At 32.5% G+C, this 18,037-nt stretch overlaps 2 protein-coding genes across 6 annotated transcripts; one reads left to right on the top strand and one right to left on the bottom strand.

Annotated features, from left to right (window-relative positions):
* Nucleotides 1-2,420: 2,420 nt before the first annotated feature.
* LOC8281313 lies at nt 2,421-14,486 on the top strand. 3 transcript variants are annotated; one of them, XM_048374361.1, is made up of 24 exons: nt 2,421-2,638; nt 4,521-4,651; nt 4,744-4,828; nt 4,971-5,024; nt 5,172-5,263; nt 5,357-5,460; nt 6,021-6,093; nt 6,582-6,975; nt 7,197-7,520; nt 7,633-7,836; nt 8,261-8,356; nt 8,495-8,558; nt 9,003-9,130; nt 9,489-9,735; nt 9,902-10,050; nt 10,151-10,275; nt 10,913-11,036; nt 11,123-11,181; nt 11,653-11,749; nt 11,826-12,015; nt 12,300-12,401; nt 13,567-13,685; nt 14,011-14,070; nt 14,158-14,237. In XM_048374361.1, the coding sequence occupies exons 1-24, from the start codon at nt 2,594-2,596 to the stop codon at nt 14,182-14,184; spliced, it is 3,093 nt and encodes a 1,030-aa protein (XP_048230318.1). In that variant the 5' UTR covers nt 2,421-2,593; the 3' UTR covers nt 14,185-14,237. The 3 variants fall into 3 exon arrangements, with proteins under 3 accessions (XP_048230318.1, XP_048230317.1, XP_048230319.1); XM_048374360.1 differs by having other exon boundaries at nt 2,422-2,638; nt 14,215-14,486; XM_048374362.1 differs by lacking the exons at nt 2,421-2,638; nt 4,521-4,651; nt 4,744-4,828; nt 4,971-5,024 and having other exon boundaries at nt 5,170-5,263; nt 5,343-5,460; nt 14,215-14,486.
* On the bottom strand, nt 14,452-17,806 carry LOC8281312 (cancer-related nucleoside-triphosphatase). 3 transcript variants are annotated; one of them, XR_001535395.3, is made up of 7 exons: nt 17,652-17,806; nt 17,461-17,548; nt 17,243-17,333; nt 16,473-16,557; nt 15,947-16,103; nt 15,437-15,637; nt 14,452-14,775 (listed from the first exon to the last, which is right to left on the bottom strand). XR_001535395.3 is itself a non-coding variant. In XM_002521674.4 (6 exons), the coding sequence occupies exons 1-6, from the start codon at nt 17,691-17,693 to the stop codon at nt 15,522-15,524; spliced, it is 579 nt and encodes a 192-aa protein (XP_002521720.2). In that variant the 5' UTR covers nt 17,694-17,806; the 3' UTR covers nt 15,174-15,521. The 3 variants fall into 3 exon arrangements, 1 of the variants encoding a protein (XP_002521720.2); XR_007215945.1 differs by lacking the exon at nt 14,452-14,775 and adding an exon at nt 15,174-15,216; XM_002521674.4 differs by lacking the exon at nt 14,452-14,775 and having other exon boundaries at nt 15,174-15,637.
* Between the last annotated feature and the right edge of the window lie 231 nt (nt 17,807-18,037).

Raw genomic sequence — 18,037 nt, 5'->3', positions numbered from 1 at the left:
AATTAATGGCGATTGCATGTTTTTATCCATTGCTAAAGTAACTTCAAGGATATCTATGTTTATTTTTCTATGTATTAAATAAAACTTTCATAGTCCATACGGTACAAATGACACCCCATAAGAATGAAGAAATTTAATATATTATTTAATTAAATGCTAATTAGGAAAAAGAAAAAAAATTAGATATGTTTTAACTTGCGAGTCACAAATTTTTTCAATTCATTAATTGTGTCTTTTAAAAAATTAAAAAATCTAAAAATAATCTTATTTCATCATTATTGAAGTCTCAATTAGACTATTAAACTTACTATTATTAAAGGATTCAGATTATACATAAAAAAAAAATTTGTAACTTACCAATTTGATTTAAATCATTGAATATCTAATTAAAAAATAGATTATAATTAATGATGTTTAATTTATTTACTTACATGTCTTTTGTAATAATATAGTTTATTAAGATGTAAGAAAATATTTCAAAATTCATAGAAAAAAAAAGAGTATTAAGGAAAAAAGAAGAGAAGAAGTTAAGTTAAGAGAAATTTCCTTACAACATTACACCTAAATTAAAAAAAATAATTAAAAGAACATAGAAAATTCCATCTAGAAAAGAGAAAAACTATATTGAAACATTATAGATTTGAAAAGAAATATTTCTTTTAGTAATTTGATAACATCAAATTCTAATGCTCATCTTTTATATATTATCTCCGTTTATAAAAAAATTTAATGGACTAAAAATTACACGACAAAAAATAACTATTTTTTTATACTCGTTATAATAACAAAAACTAATTTAGTACTAAGAATGAAATTTAGATTTACGACTTCTCACTCTTAAAAAATATACTTAATATACTAAACTAAAATATCGATTTATACAATTATTTTAAAATTTTTAATAGTATTATAAGCAATATGATATTCATTTGCTAATTTCGCTAAAGCCTTTATAGATTAAGAGATTCATAAAGAAGAAAAAAACCTCAATAAAGTATAAAACTAAAAGGTGACTTGAATGGCCATTCGGATTATGATTTAGTGTAATTACCTTTTCTTTTTCTTTTATATTTTTGGTAATCAGATTATGATTTAGTGTAATTACCTTTTATTTTTCTTTTATTTTTTGGTAATCAGATATGAAAGTAACAGCTTATAGCTTTTAGGTGCATAAAAATTAAATTTAATGTACCAAATCCTTGATAAGGTGGAATTATATGTTTACTTTGACTCAATTTAGTAAATACTAATTAAGAGGACAAATATTTAGTTATAAATAAATAGATTGAGAAAGACAGCAAAAATTCTTAAGATTATATAACGTAAGCAAAGAAAAGAAGCAACCTGCTTTCGGTTCCGCCACGTACTAACCAAATTTCCCTCTCATCATCGCCGGTCCCACTTAAGCACTGTCACGCCACGTGTGAAGAACCTTGATTGTCACAAAATCAGACGGCTAGACAAGAGCTTTAGATGTACGGATACAAATGTTTGTTCAAAAGCATTCCTCCCTAAAATCAGGGGCGTCGGTGATATAACGGTCACTATACGTGTCAGGAAACCATTAGTCAGTTAGTCATATGATTTGATGCAAAACTCTGTGCTTTAACTGCACTAATACAATATTTTTCCCATTACCTTTTGAAAATGGACCAGATTCATTGGTTAAACTAATTAAATTAAATTAATATTAATTGGAGCATTTGCAATCCTTTCTACGTATTTCTATCGAGTTATATATAATTAATATCTCTTCTAATTTATTTTAAAATATAAGTTTGTTCTAATAAATTTTTTATTTTACTTTTTGTTTAATTTTATTAACAAAAAAAAAATATAAAGAGAGACAATAACTATTAAAAATAATAAAATATTTTTAAAAATTATTTTTTATTAAAATTTTAAAAGAAAAATGCAATTTTATAAAACTAAGAAAAATACAATGTATTTAAAGATTTATTAGAATCTTATTTTTTTTTTTAGTATTGCCTCTTATGATAATAAAAGAGTATAATTTATTAATTTATTAGGAATACGTTTAAGTGAGCTTATCAATTTACTGAATTAGACTAATTGTACCAATTTATTTAAAATTAAAAGAATTAATAAATTTTATCATGTCTATCTGATCAATAATTAAATAGGCAATTGAGCCCTTGGATGGATTACCACTGCCAGGCTATTTTTGTCTTTTTATAAGTGTGGGAGACCAAATCAGAGATTTGTCAAAACTATTCCTTTTATCTTTTTCTTATTAAAATTCACCTAATCAATCTCCACGTGTCACCAATACACAATCTCAGCCCTTATTTTTTTTTCTATTTAAAAGGAGAAAAAGAAAAAAGAAAGAATGAAAGAAAAAACCGCTAAATCTCTTTTTTGTCGTTCTTTTAAGAAAAACTGATGAAACAAACCAACCGTCCCTTCCTTCTTCACTTCACTTCACTTTCTCTCTCTCTCTCTCTCTCTCTCTCTCTCTTTTTTCCTCTGTTATAACGAAGCAAGTATTTTGTCTTTTTGGCTTTAATTTTTCTCTGAATAGTAATAGTAATAATAATCCAATTCAAGCATCTGATTACATTTTTGGAGAGGTATGTTCGTCAAGCAGCTTGTGGAGAAGGCTTCAAGGTCCAAGAAGGTAATGATTAGTTTCAAGTTCCATTGCTTTCTGCACTTTTTGATCTCAACTGATTCATTCATAATTTCGTGTGAAGTTAATGAGATATTCTGCATTTTTTAGTTGGATTTTATCTGTAATTTAAACCTCTGTTATTATATATGTTTATGTTTTCTTTGTGTGTGTGTGTATGTGCTCCTCCTTCAAATTAAACTGCAAAAGTAGTTCACTGATTATGTATCTCTTTTCAAAAAATAGGCGTTTAAATGGAAATTTGCAAGTTGATTTGCTTCTGATGGGATGGTAATGATCATTTAGTGCACAGTTTTTGTCTGAGCTGGAAAAGTTTTTGTTAACTTGCTATAAATTCTATGATGAATTGATCGAGTTGTCTGATTGTGAATTAGTAGAAGAAGAAGAAGTGGAAGACACTCCACGGCTAGAGATTTGAATAATTAATAGGCATTATTCTATTCATCAGAAAAGGAAAATAATAAATCAATAGGCATAATAAATCAATTGGCATTGTGCATTTCCTTCCTAAACGTATATATTTTAATATTTTACAGCTTCACAAGGATTGATGAAGTTTAAAAAAATTTGATCTTAAAAAACTTTTTTGATCTTAAAAAACTTTTTCTTTTTATTTTAATTACTTAGCTTAAAGTATGAATTTCTTTATAAATTAGCTTCCACTAGATTTGAATTTGAGAATTTACACTTTTAAAAATAATTTCGATATTAATTGAATTCCATTCAATAGTTAAAATATTAAAATATAGATAATTTAATAATGAGTTATTTGGATTCAATTGATTTAAAATCTTCTTCCCATGATTTTTGAATTGAGTTTTTATTATTATTATATATGAGTTTTGAACGCTTTTAAAATAATTCCATATTTGTACTAAATTGGGACTCAATATATTATATTGCCATTTTACTTGGATGAATAGTCCTGCATATTTGTGAATATTTCCTAGGTTTTATCTTTTACTAAACCTGGATCCCATTATAGCTTTAATTAAAAAAAGTAAGATTATTATTTAGCACCGCCATATCAACTTCAAATAGATGCTACGTGTACCTCAGATAAGAAAGGGGACCTGTTTTAATCCAGATAAACATAAAATCTTAGATAATTTGTGCAATTATATATTTTTCAACTTTTGACTAATTTAAAATAATTGGTCCTGGTGACTGTTTGAGTAAAAATCGTCATAATTCCCAATCACAATTGTCAACTCAGAGGTCTTAAACTTTTTTTTTGTGTGTGTGTGTTCAGAATCAGAGGTCTTAAATTAAGGTTCTATTATAGAGGTTGGAATCTCAACTATCTGATCTGCTATTACAAATTACAGGATAATTTTTAAATAAATGAAACAATAAGCGTATCATGTGATGGGCGGTGGGGATTTTATTGCTAGGACATTGTACGGGCCCATCAAAGTCAATGGACTTAACCTATGTTACAGGCACACGGGCCTACTGGTAGTGCCGTTCTGGCCTGGTTACGTTGCCATCACTTACCCGTTGTGATCCCCTTCTTCTGGGGCTCATAGGAGCACACATTTTCTCTCTTTCTAATTTTTTTTATTGTTTCGTTTCCTTTAAATTGATTTCTTACTTTTTATTGGTTGTACGTATATAAAAAAGTTATTTCAAATGTATAAACCTTTAATAATTTGATTGGTACTTTCACAGTGTAAATCTGCAAATGGTTCAAGTTTTCTTGCACACCATTCATTTGGTGGAATTTATATGAAGATTTAAAAAGAGATTTTTGAATAAATAAGGAAAAAAAGAGTATGAAAATGGAAAATTTATACAACTTATTACTAAGGAACAGATTTTTGCATGTATAATTATTTAACTCTGATTTGTAAGATTTTTTTGCTTGTAGCCTGGAGGTAATTTGGAACGTTTGAAATCTAGCGAAGTAGAGCCACGGTTAGCATTTCATTATGGAATACCGTCTGGAGCAAACATGTTCGCTTATGACTCTATTCAAAAGATTCTTGCCATTTCTACTCGGTCAGTCTCCTTTAACTTATTAGTCATTTGATAAACGTTTATATGTACTTGGTTTTGTTATTTTGTTAATATGTGCCGTATTCCACTTTTAGTGATGGAAGAATTAAATTATTTGGAAAAGATAACACTCAACTTTTGCTCGAATGTCCTGAGGCAGTACCAAGCAAGTTCTTACAGGTTTAATTAATATTCTCTTCCAGTTTTGCTTGCATTACAGCTACATATTGTACATGATTTCAGTGAGTAATCAAGCTGTAAAGACTCAAGAATCTATTACTATTCTAATATAAGTTTATGGTTTGTTATTCTAAACTTTCAGTTCATTCAGAACAAAGGCATCCTTATAAATGTGACTTCCAAGAACCACATTGAGGCAAGTTACTCAAAATTCACTCTGGTTTCAAAAATTTTCCTGCTTGTTTCTGTTTAAGCTTGAGTGCATATGCCTGTTTGTATGTTCTTATTGTAGCTTTGACAGTCATGTGAACTTCTGATTTTTGAAAGTAAAATTATAACCTAGGTTTGGGACGTGGACAAGAAGTTGCTTTCTCATGTGCATGTTTTTAAAGAAGAGATTACCTCATTTACGATCATGCAACATTGTTTCCACATGTAAGTGATTCCTCTTAATATTACACGATCAGAAGAAGTTATTTGCTTGAATTCTTTTCGTCTAACTTCTGGTTGTAAGATAAATACCGGCAGGTATGTTGGAGATTCTGTCGGAGATGTATCAGTTTTAAAGCTTGATCAAGAAACATCTAGTTTAGAACAGATGAAATACACTATACCCTTCTCTGCTTCTCATGGTGAGAAGTTCTAATGTCTCTCTTAGTTGCTATTGCTATTCATTTTTCTTCTTTTCTTTTCTCACCTTTTTATGCATTGGTGCCAATCAAGCTTCTTAGAGATTGCTTGTGTGTTTGTGAACATCATTTTCTTTTCATGTTAAATTTGCTTAATTTAGCATGTACAGTAATCATAAATCGTTGCTTGCATTCTAAAATTTCTACTTGTATGCTGTTTTTTTCCTATTGAATGAGAATTCTAGATGTCTCTGTTTTAAAGAGCCTTTGCAAGGTTCTAAATTGCACAATATGATGTCCCTTAACTTGGACGTGATTCTTAGGTTCTCATTTAAATTAAGAGAAGGAAATGCTATCCGGTTATCCTTTTCAGTAACCTAATTCTCAAGTGCGAAGCAAATGCTTATTTGATTGATGTATCTGTTGCTTTCTTGAGAAGAAACATTAAATGCTCTGATTTTCTTCAATATTCTTTAAATATGAGTATTCCTATTGCCTAATTTATCTACCTGAACAAAAAACCACCAGCTCTGATAATTAACCTGATTATTCGTTGCACGTAGGGAATCAAACTGAAGTTTCAGCTGATACAACTGTATTGCACATACTGCCTCAACCAACAGCTGAGAGTAAGAGGTAGCTTTCTTCCCTAATTGATTTTCTGCTTAATTACCTGCAATGAAGGATAGTAATCAATTTACCCTATCAATGTTGCACTATGTTATAATCAAATGTCAATGCCTTCTTTTCAGCTGTATGTTGGCTTAGTTTTAGAAGTTAATTATGTTATTTATGTCTTACTTTGTTTGAGTTATTTTTGTACTTCTACTGGTACAAAATCATTATAAGTATGTATTTACTAGTCTAGAAAAATAGCATAAGAACCTGCAATCCTTTTTTGCATCGTTTCCTGTTCCCTAGAATTGTCACTGGTACTGACGATTATCCGAGCAATTACATTTTCCATTTGATCAGTCTGTTTGCAAACAACTGAATAGTGCCTTTGGTTACACCAACTCAGACCTTATTTTCCACATCTGCATAATAAACTACTTTGGCGATGTTCCTTCTATGGCATTATTCACTGTGAGTTCATTTATTTAATTGTCATTGCCACAATGCAGGGTTGTTATAGTATTCAGAGATGGCCTAATCACATTGTGGGAAATTCGAGAGAGCAAATGTATTTTTACAACAGGTGGAAGCTTGCTGCACTCACAAAATAATGAAACAAAGAAAGTGACTTCTGCATGCTGGGCATGCCCTGTTGGAAGTAAAGTTGCTGTTGGGTACAGTAGTGGAGATATTTTCATATGGAGCATTCATTCTATCCCCAATTTAAGAACTGCTGTTGCATCAGACTCTGGGACTCGGGCTGCTCCCATTTATAAGCTCAATCTGGGATATAAATTGGACAAAATACCCATAGCATCACTGAAATGGCTTCATGCTGATGGGAAGGCAAGTCGACTCTATGTTATGGGTGCCTCTGATTCTGCATCTACCAACTTGTTGCAGGTAACTTGATTTTGTGACATCCAAGTGAATGATGCAAATATGCTTAGTTTTTGTTTCAAGTCTCCCTGATTAATTGTTTGTCATTCTTATATCTTGTCATTCCTAATTGGATATATTCTCACCTCGTTGAGAACGATTTGTTTAAGATTAACAAACTTTAAGCTTTTTGCCAAGGATTTGCTTTTGAGAGAAGTCACGCTAGTTTGGTTTTGGTTTGGCAGGTGATCTTATTAAATGAACATACTGAAACTCGAACAATCAAGTTAGGACTTCATTTATCTGAATCTTGCATTGACATGGAGATTACATCAAGTTCTTTTGATCCAAGCACACATATACAGAGTTCCTTTCTCCTGCTTGGAAAATCAGGGCACATATATGTATGGGACGATTGTCAGATTGAAAAGTATCTTTTACAGTCACAATCTAGGGGTTCTCCTTCATTGCCAAAGGAGGTCATGATGAAGTTGCCATATGCTGACTCAAGCATCACTATAGCAAAGTTCATCACAGATATCTCGCCCATGTTAAGTTTTGGAGATGAGGTAATATAATGATATAGCTTTAACATGCAAATATCAACATTATTCTTGTAAATATTATGCTTTATTCTTGATAGTCAAGTAATGTTTCTATATGATGTTTTTGGTGTTGTAGGATTACCTTCTGTTTTCCCAAAGCGTTCCTTCACTTTTTCCTTTTGAGGTGAAGCCTAAGCATGGAACTTACATGAATCCTGTCCCCTTCAGTGGGTTTTCCAAGATTAAGAACTTGTACATAAGTGGACACAGTGATGGAGCCATTAATTTTTGGGATGCGTCATGTCCAATTTTTATCCCACTTTTATCCTTAAAGCAGCAGGTAAGTTTCAGAAGCCCTTGGATGCTATGCTTTATAAGTAGCACCGTTTCTGAAACTGGTTAATTCTCAGTTGCTGATTCCATGATTTATGAATTTAACATTGTCTAAGCTTTATTTCTGCCTGTTAACTTGATTTGGGCTCTTTGAGTCTTAACCCAGTTCCTTTTTGCCATCAGACAGAATAGGTGTATGAAAAAATGAAGAAAGGGAGAGCTATCTGAACTGACTTCAGAAAAAAATAAAAATCCGTTCATTCTTCTAAATCACTATATTTGTTTATTTCTTTCAAGAAATGTAGATAAATACTTCGAAGAAAATTTTCAAATTTGGCAATTAATGATTGTTCTTTTATTTTTTCCTTCTTTCCTTTCTTTCAATGATTTTTACTTTGTTTCTTACTTTACTGTTTAAATATTCTGTGCAGAGTGAAGATGATATTTCTTTAAGTGGTATAGCACTGACAGCATTGGATTTTGATGGCAATTCACGGCTTCTTGTTTCAGGGGATCAGAGTGGAATGGTGAAATATCATAGTTTTTGGATTCCACGCATACTAAACACTTAAAACATTCATTTGATAACGTGTGTATTTTCATAATCTTTTTTTCTTTGGAATATTGTCTTGTATTTTTATTCTATATCCTATACATGATTGCAGGTTCGCATCTTTAAATTTAAACCCGAGCCATATGCCACAGAGAGCAGTTTTATGTCTTTTTCAGGTATTACTAAGCATATTCATCCTACAAACCTGTTATGAATGTTGCCTTAATGTATCAGCAGGAAGTTTCTATATGTGGAGTTAATCTTCTAATTGGCAATATTGCATCTCTTGTCTTTGAGTTGAATTCCTGTTTAATTTAACCTCTTGAGAAGATATGTTCTCAAGTCTATCACGTCATTGTCTGTTATAACTGTGAAATGTAACATCTCAATCTTAGAGACATGTTGCAAGCTAAATCAAACTTGTATTATAGTCTACTGGTGATTAAAGTGATCACTTCATATAGTTGCTTTCTTTTTTACTTTTAGGCCTTCCATCAGCATGAATTTTCCCTGGATTCTTTTTATTCAGTATATCATCCATTGGGTGGATCTAGAGTATTTTTCATGCATATATTTCATATCATGAACTGTAACTATCAGTTTTTCTGAGTTCTTCTCAGGAACTTCCAAAAGAGGAAATAACCACATCATTCAGAGTATCAAACTCATGAAGGTGAATGGTTCTGTACTTTCTATGAATGTCAGCCATAATTCAGGGCATCTTGCAGTTGGGACTGATCAAGGATATGTAAGATATTTACTGTTCTCTGTGGTTCATTTCTTCTTTTGTGCGTCTGCCATTAGAGTATTTTTATTTCAATATTAAGTTCTCAATTTTTACCTTTGGTTAAACTGAGAATGCCAACAAGTCCAAAGTTTTCCATATAGCATGAATATCTTTTCATAAACTATAGTTGTAAGAAGGTACCATGTATGAGCTCCAATTCCATAATCGTCATGCTGTGGGTACATATTATATTAAGTAATAATTAAAATTGGGTATGCTCAAAACATCGTCGTACAGTTGAAAGTAGGGAGATAGATTTTGTCTATTTTATTATTGTGTCAGGACTTAGGAGCAACTAATTGTTATAATGAATTTACAGGTTTCACTAATTGATATAAAAGGACCAACACTACTGTATCAACAACATATTGCAAGTGAAATTTCCACTGGCATCACCTCTCTGCAGTTTGATACCTGCAATCTGCATGGTTTTGAGAAGAATGTTTTAGTGGTTGCAACTAAGGATTCATCAGTTTTGGCTGTTGATGTTGATACTGGAAACACGCTGAGCACTAGCACAGTGCAACCCAAGAAACCATCTAAAGCTTTATTTATGCAGATTCTGGGTAGGGGCTAGCTTCTTCACTTCTTTTTATTTTTTTCTTTTGCTTCGAAGAATGGTAAATTTATGCATGTGGGAAACGTAAAATATGACCTCTTTGAGAACTGCTCAAACTACTTCTTAGACCATCTAAGAATTAGAATAAAAAATTGCTGTTTCATGTTTTACAGATGGGCGTGACATGTTAGGAGGATCAAATGTGTCAAATAGTGTAGATCCCAGTAAAGGGTATCCTGTTGAGCATGCAAAAAATCAATCTTCTCTACTTATATGTTCTGAGAAAGCTGTGTATGTCTATTCACTAGATCATGTTTTTCAGGTGATTACTGCTTTATAACTACTCAAGTTTCAAGGAATAACTTGAACTATAAGCCAGTTCCTTTATTTTTTTTTTCTTTTTTCATTATTTTTGTAATCAGGGGATTAAGAAGGTTTACTACAAAAAGAAGTTTCATTCCTCTTCTTGTTGCTGGGCTTCAATATTGTGTGGTTCATCGGATGTTGGCCTTGTGCTCCTTTTCACCACTGGAAAAATTGAAATAAGGTGGTGATTGTGTGTCCCTATTTCCTTAGCTTTCATTCGTAAAAAATATTGCTTAGGTCAGTGGCCTTTAATGATTTTCATGCTAATTAGACACCGTTAACCTTCATATGGACAATAGGACCACTCCTGCCATGGAAATTATATTTAATTATAAGTTTGAGGATGGGCACTTTGCCATGTCTAGTTCAGGTCTAATGATGCTATTTTTTAACTGGATCTTGCTTACTAGCATGGCTGGTTCTATTGTACTAGCCACCTCGTCTTGACACTTGCAATTTGCTTCTGCTGAATATAAAAACTGCATTTTCATTGGAAAAATGATATGATGATTGAAGTTGTTTAGGTTTGTGAAAATTTCATTTCACACGGGAACATAACAACACAATGCACCTTTTGGGGAAGATTATGGTAGATATAGCAATGGCACTATGAGAAACTATATCCTAGGCTAGTTTTAGAAGTTCTTATTTACAAGAAGATTTTGAGTTTTCAGTAGAAAATAAGCAAGATATGCTTCATAGTTCATATTTTAGCTGAACTTCAACAATTGTATTTCCTTACTTTTGTCTGAGATACTTATAACTGTACTTAAACGTGAACTAATGCATATAACTACGAATTACTTGTGAAATGTCAGGTCTTTGCCAGAATTATCATTGATAAAGGAATCCTCAATTAGAGGTTTTACTTATTCTGCGCCAAGGTTGAACTCCTTATCAGACAGTTCAGTGTGCTGTTCCCGAGATGGAGAACTTGTTATGGTAAAGCAGCCTGAACTCTTCCTTCTAATTGTTGTTTGACGAAAGAAATCCTTACAATAATTGCTATGTTTGCTTTCTTTCTGCAGGTGAATGGTGATCAGGAAATGCTTATTGTGTCAGTTTTGCTTCAAAAGGAACACTTCAGGTATATAAATTTATGCCTGATTATTAGAAAATTTTTGTGATCCATAACAACTGATGGAAACCTAAGAAAAAGGAGGAAAAAGACCTAACTATTTCTGTAAAAGGCCATTGCTTTTCTCCTAGCTGTGTGTTATCTGTACATTGAACAAAAGAATGAAAATCTGAACTTGTGCAATGAAAATGCTTGACATTGATTGAATCGGTTCACATTAGAGGTTTAATATGGACATTATCATGATTACATAATGAAATTTATCCCGACCCTTGCATTCTCTGGTAAGAAAAAATGGATTTTGTTAGCTTATTCATTATGTTACAAGGAACTTTTCTCTCTCCCCCATTGTAAATCATATTGGATATTTGTTAACTTCTAATCTTTTTGTTAAAGACAAAAATTACTGTAGACGAAACTGTTTTGGATCCTTCATTCAAGCATGTTGATCTGTATGCAATGGGCATGACTTCCTTTCAGGCTTTTGGACTCTGTCAGCCAAGTTTACACAAAAGATTTTATGCCATCACAAGAAGGGGTTGCCTCGGGGACCATTGTCCAAAAGGAAAAGAAAAAGGTATTTTGTGGGTTTGGAGAGTGCAATTCAGCCTGTAACTCAGTAGTTATGGATCTATTGTTTCTTGGTATCATAGGGTATCTTTAGCTCTATGATGAAGGATATAAAAGGAAGTAAGCCAAAGCAAGTTTCTGAGTTGGAAACAGAAGATACAAGAGAAAGTATTGAGGAACTTCCAGCGATCTTTGCAACAGCCAACTTTGCATGTGATGTTGAAGATAGCAATAACATGGCTGTGGATACAGATGGGATTGATTTGGACATAGGTATGTACATCCTGTTATATCAAAAATATTCTTCAGGGGGATATTTTATCTACTTATTTTTGCCCATGCAAATCACTCTTAAGATGATGATTGATCACTGCCTTCTATTTATGAAATTAAAGATCTATGCTATGCTGATTCTTGTAAGGTAAGAAGTTTAATTTTAAAATAAATGATTACTCTCAAGTTTCATTGTACTTTCTCTTTTCTTTTTATAATCTCTTTTATAATGGACTCCGTTGGGATAATTAATTACATGCTCTTTTCATTTCTGTCCTGTAAAGATGATATTGACCTCGATGATGCTGAAGAGAAACCCAAAGATCATAACATCTTGGCAGCTCCTAATAAGCAGAAATTGGCAAGCAAATTTCAGGCTTTTACAGGTCAGTTCAAGATGATATTTTCTTTTCCCATATATGCTAGAAGTCACAGATTTTACTTTATTATTTGCTTGGGTTGATGCAAATTTTGTTGTTGAATAAAGTTGAAATTGTGTGGATAAGTCAAGTACTGCATTGATTAAGATCATATAATAACGAAATCAGGATCCATTAGGTACTGGAAAAATAGGAACGATAAAAAGTAACTGTAATCATGATATCATAGTTGATTAGATCAATTAAGTCATTGACTGCAACTCCTCCCTAGTAACCTCAATTTTGAATGTCTGAAGCAATAACTAGTGGAAGGCTGCCTGAAATTTTTGAAGTTCCATTGTATTTTTCTAGAAACATTTTCTATCACATCTATTTCAAACTTGTGAATGCTTTGATATAATTACAGATATTTCCGCTTCACCTTTTATGTAAAATGTTCTGCATAGCAAAAAGTGAATGTTCAAACCTGCTTTGGAAAACCTGGTGCTGTCTAGCTTTTAATTTATCTTTTTGAATGGATGTAAAGACAAAATTGGAAAGAACATTTTGTGAGAGTATTTTTTGTGTCTAGCAAGCTCAATCAACAAACAGTAAACCACATAACCAAGATGCTCAGAGAGAGCCAAAAAAAAAAAGAGCTTCCATTATGCATTGAAATGGTTGTACATGTAGATAACTGCTATTATCAGTCTTTCTGTAAGCTCTTGAATACCTTCATCCGAATATAATGGTGCAAGCTTCTTAATTTTTTTTTTTTTTTACTTTGTAACTTTTGTTTGTTTTGCTGATAAATTCCTTCCAGAATATGCATGCAGGCAGTTTCAAGTCACATGCATTGATAGCCAAATGAATTTACTTAAATGTCAAATTTCGTTAGACGGAACCAAAAAAAATTGCATTCTTGAAGCATCGGAAATCAAACATGAAAATGTGGTGCATCAGAACTTGTAATGCAAATAGCTTGCATGAGGTTGTTTAGTTTTAAACATCTTCGGATAGGTTTTCTTTTTTCTTTTTTATTTTCATCAATCTTACAGAAGTAGGAGTGCTTGTGAATGGGTTTGGGAGGAAATTATGGCAGACCTCTGATAGAATTACTGGTCCTTCTAGATGCTGCGCAGAACATTTAACTATACGTGTTGGCTCATTCATTTGAAATTGAAAATCTCAGGTAAAATAAAACAGTTGAAGGTTAAGAATGAGAAAAAGATCAGCAAAGAAGAGCAACTGGATGAAAAGGCAGGTGGAGTTGATCAAATCAAGAAGAAATATGGGTTTTCTTCATCCACTGTAAGTATATTCAAGCGTACACTTCATGACATGTTTATTGCTACCATAGTAGTAAACTTTCTGTATGAAGTATAGTGGTTCAGGTTATGGTTTAAAATACTGATTCAGCGTTATGTAGTAGTTCTATACAGGCTCGTAACTCTTTTGTATGAAATCTGCTCCAGAAGAGAGTGCTAGTGAATTCTCACTTTCCTTTTTCTTTTTCCCCCCTTTGCTCTAAAATCCAACACGTTTGCTGCTATGGTCCTTGTACGATGTTTTGAATTCACACAGCATCTTTCAATAACATAGTGCTATAGCATCATTCTTTCGTTTTTGGCTGCAGGAATCAACCGCAGCTAAAATGGCTGAAAGCAAGTTGCATGAGAACGTAAAGAAGTTGCAGGTATCCTATTAGACACTATCCTCTCAGTTTCATATGTAACCAGTTATGAGGTTCATTTCTGTTTGAAATTCATATGCTTATCTTCAGATTTTCTCTTCTTTTGCAATGCAATAATTATTGGGTTAATTACACAATTGGGGACAGGGGATTAACCAAAGAGCAACAGAGATGCAAGATACAGCCAGGTCATTCTCTGCCATGGCAAGAGAGTTGCTAAAAACTGCAGAAAAGGATAAAGATACCTCATCGTAAGCCTGTATAGACTAGTTGAAGTGTTCATTGCTTAATTCTTTTCACAAAGTCTTTTTCATGTATATTCATTTTGATTTGGTCTGACATTACAAAATCAGTTGTTTATAACTGGGGAAGGGTCTGTATGCACATTTTAAACAGTAATGTGGATTGAGTTTTTCCTCTCCTGGTCTCTTTTATCTAAACATTTCTGCCATGGAAAAATGTACTATCAGGTTAGTTAGTTTGTTTGTTATTTTTCTCTTAAGAATTTTCATAGGAGCCACACTAATGTTAAGCCACAAGAAAAACTAATTCAAGGAAGCAACCTTTTGGAGCATAGTGGCACACTGTAAACGAATGTTCTAAGCACTCCAATTCTGCAACTTCCTTGTCATCTTTCCTTCATTGTTTGCAACACTTGTAGTATTCTCTCTGCCATAAATTTTGCTGCATCATTTTCCACAATCTCAACTGGCAAAATCAGTAATCTATGTCAAATTTCACCCAAAATAGATGGCTGCAATTTCAACATCCATTACATTAGCCTCTTTATTGCTTAATGCCATGTTAGGTTAACATTCACTAGAAAATTTATTATATTTGAGAAAAATACATGAAAGAAAAAATTAAATGGAAATGATAAAGTTGAAAGAGGTATTTTAGTATCATGAAATATATTGACTTCCTAATGTAAAATTCATTTGAAAATTCTATCTATTTTGTTAAAATTTAATTAGCTATATTTAATTCCACACAAATTTGATTATTTAGAGTTTTAAATTAACTTTCACTTCATTTAAAGCACAAATTTCAAATTTGCAAATGAATTTTAACCAAACACAATGTAACAGTAAGCACGTACACGATGATTAAGTTTTATGGCCTCTTTGTAAAATACTTGCACCAAAATCACTGGACAAAAGATGGAATTTAAGCTCTTCAGCTCCATCAAGCAAGGTTGTGCAAACATGAGATGACAAAAATCAAAGTGTAGAAAGAAATAAACCCTATAAGGAAAACAACCTCAACCTCAAAAGTTCAGTTATACAAGCCTCCAACTAAACTTTTGTAAGGGCGATTATTGCGGTGGATGCTTTTTTACACCTCGTGCATGAAAAGGAGGAATACTCACTGAGACGAAGTCTGATTCGGAAGATCACACTTGCAGGAAGCAGATAGACGGGCTGAGCTTCAACGTTATATAAGTGTTGCGGTGTCTAATGTCTACCCAGTGAACCTACCAATTGGGAGTAGATCTGTTCTTTCAAAACATCCCTGTTACTTGGGCTCAAGGTGAAAATGGTAGCCCCTGGATGATTCTTCACCCTTGCAACTGCAGCAATGCATAAACCTTGCTTACATACAAATCCATTATAAGTAATACAAAAGGACCAGTACCCTACAGCTAAAATCCAAAGTTCAGTCTGAAACTTGCATTGTACCCTGATTTCAAGCTTAATTAGATATTAAACCACTTTTGAAGTTTTGACAACCGTAATTTCATCTTCAAGCATTTGTTCATCCAATGTTTTCTGTTTACTCCAGACTTCCTAATTCTCTTGTTAAATAAGCATTGTTACTACCAAATTAAGGATACTAACAACTATGCTAATGGTGCAAGGAAATTATATTAGAAAATTACCTCCGGGTATATCACGACCAAATTTTGGAATAGGGACAGAAGCCAAAACTGGGATATTTGATTCCAGAACTTTTAGAACAGCAGGGAAAAACGATGAACTATACAACTCCATTTTTCCTACTTCATCAATGATGAATAGATCAGTATCTTCTTTGACCTAACGACATAAAGAAAAACGTGTTAATGCCACTGGATATGCATTCATAACATGGTTAAAAAGCAAGACGACATAGGACCTATGAACTGCAGCTTTATTTAGAAAGCATACGAGTATCTTTGGAGTTTCCTTTCCATGACCTTATTATAGTGGGATTGTAATGAGGTAATGACTTGTTCTATAAGCATTATCTGAGTGCCATTGACTTAAAGATTACTTCCAACCTAATCAGCAATCTAATACTTCCGAACGAGATAATATCTCCATTATGTTTGCTCTTTGCTGCTAACAAACTAATAGAGGAACCGAGATTATTAAACATCTTGGTTATGAGTGGAGAAAGAAAATCATCTTCAGTAGCTGGCTGACCTGCAACTCGGGCAATGCTAGTGACTCAAATGATGCTAAATCTACTTTATATTTCCCAACAGTAGGCCATCTGAATGACTCTGGGCTGCAATTAGGAGAGATATTTTAGTTGTAGATAATTAAAATTCAGAAGCGATAGATCATCCTGTTTGAACAAAACCAACAAGAAACAAATGCAACAGCAAATACCAAATTGAACACCAAGCATAAATTATAGCTCAAGGTTTTTTAAACAAAAAACAACAGGACAACTATATGAATATACATCTTGGTTTTGCATCATCGGAACTAAATTGACATCATCAAACTGAGGAAAAACACTGATGATGTATTCCTCACTGAGTGCAATTCTTAATACACATTAAAAATAAATTGAAAATGATCATCCTTCAGATTCACTAAAATGCTCTAAAGATCAATTATCAACATTTGAGTTTCAGCTAAATAATGAAGTTAGATTTTCCTTGTTATCGGTGCAAACATGGACATTGAACAAATTAGAATGATACCATGTGTAAACCACACAAGAGGTGCATTTAGCAAACAATGCATTAAAATTCTCAAATTCAATACCCATATTAATCTCAATATCAATTGCTGTAAAAGCATTCCAGTATAATAATATTTTGATCACTTGATGCAATTTCCTTAACATCTACCAGAAAACCAACTAAAATTTAACATGAAACTAATATTTATCTGCCTAAATTAATTAAAGATTGAAAATACATAGAAACTAAATAAAAGAAGAGAACAGAGAGTAGTAATACGTGGAAATGGTGGTGGAGGCAAGTGGAGCTTTTCTACCATCCAAAGTGACAACTTCAAAGCCAACCCTTTCACTTCCTTCTCTGATCTCACCTGAATTCAGTAATTAAAACCAACCTCCATCATCAATAATTCTAACACCAAGTATACATATGTGCACACAGATTCATTTACAAAAATAAAAAATTTAATCTGTAACTAAATGAAAGAGAGAGCATACTAGTGTAGAAACCCTGAATCTTTAAATTAGGGTATGAGATTTTGAGGCTCTCAAAGACCCTCATAATCAGCGTAGTTTTACCCACGCCCTGCATTAATTTAAGGTTACAGAGAATTTGAGAATTCAAAGGAAAACGTGAATACAATAAAACGAAACGAGAACAGAGAAACTGAGATTGATATTAAACTCACAGGAGGGCCAGAGACCAGCAAGCATTTTCCAGGAGCTGCCATTTCCCTCCAACTCAATGCAGCCTAACAGAGAGACTAATTCCTGAACTCAACCATCAGCTCGGTGCATACTGCATGTCGTTTGTGAATAGTTTACACAACCACAACACTCCCCATATATACGCCTAGTGACTTATTTTTATCCAAACTTTCAACTTTTTCTCAATTACATCCAATTCGTGGACCAATTTTCAAAACCAATGGAGACTATTTTCTATTAAGATAATAAAAGATTCGAGTGATCAAACAAAACTAAATGCACCATTTTAATATAATAATAAAATTGAAATACAATTTTTTAGAGTTAGAATTGTTATTTAATTTTAAATATAATTTATTATTATTTA

This window comes from Ricinus communis, chromosome 5 (genome assembly GCF_019578655.1).
Source record: "Ricinus communis isolate WT05 ecotype wild-type chromosome 5, ASM1957865v1, whole genome shotgun sequence".
NCBI lineage: Eukaryota > Viridiplantae > Streptophyta > Magnoliopsida > Malpighiales > Euphorbiaceae > Ricinus > Ricinus communis.
This window is presented reverse-complemented; position numbering and strand designations above follow the sequence as displayed.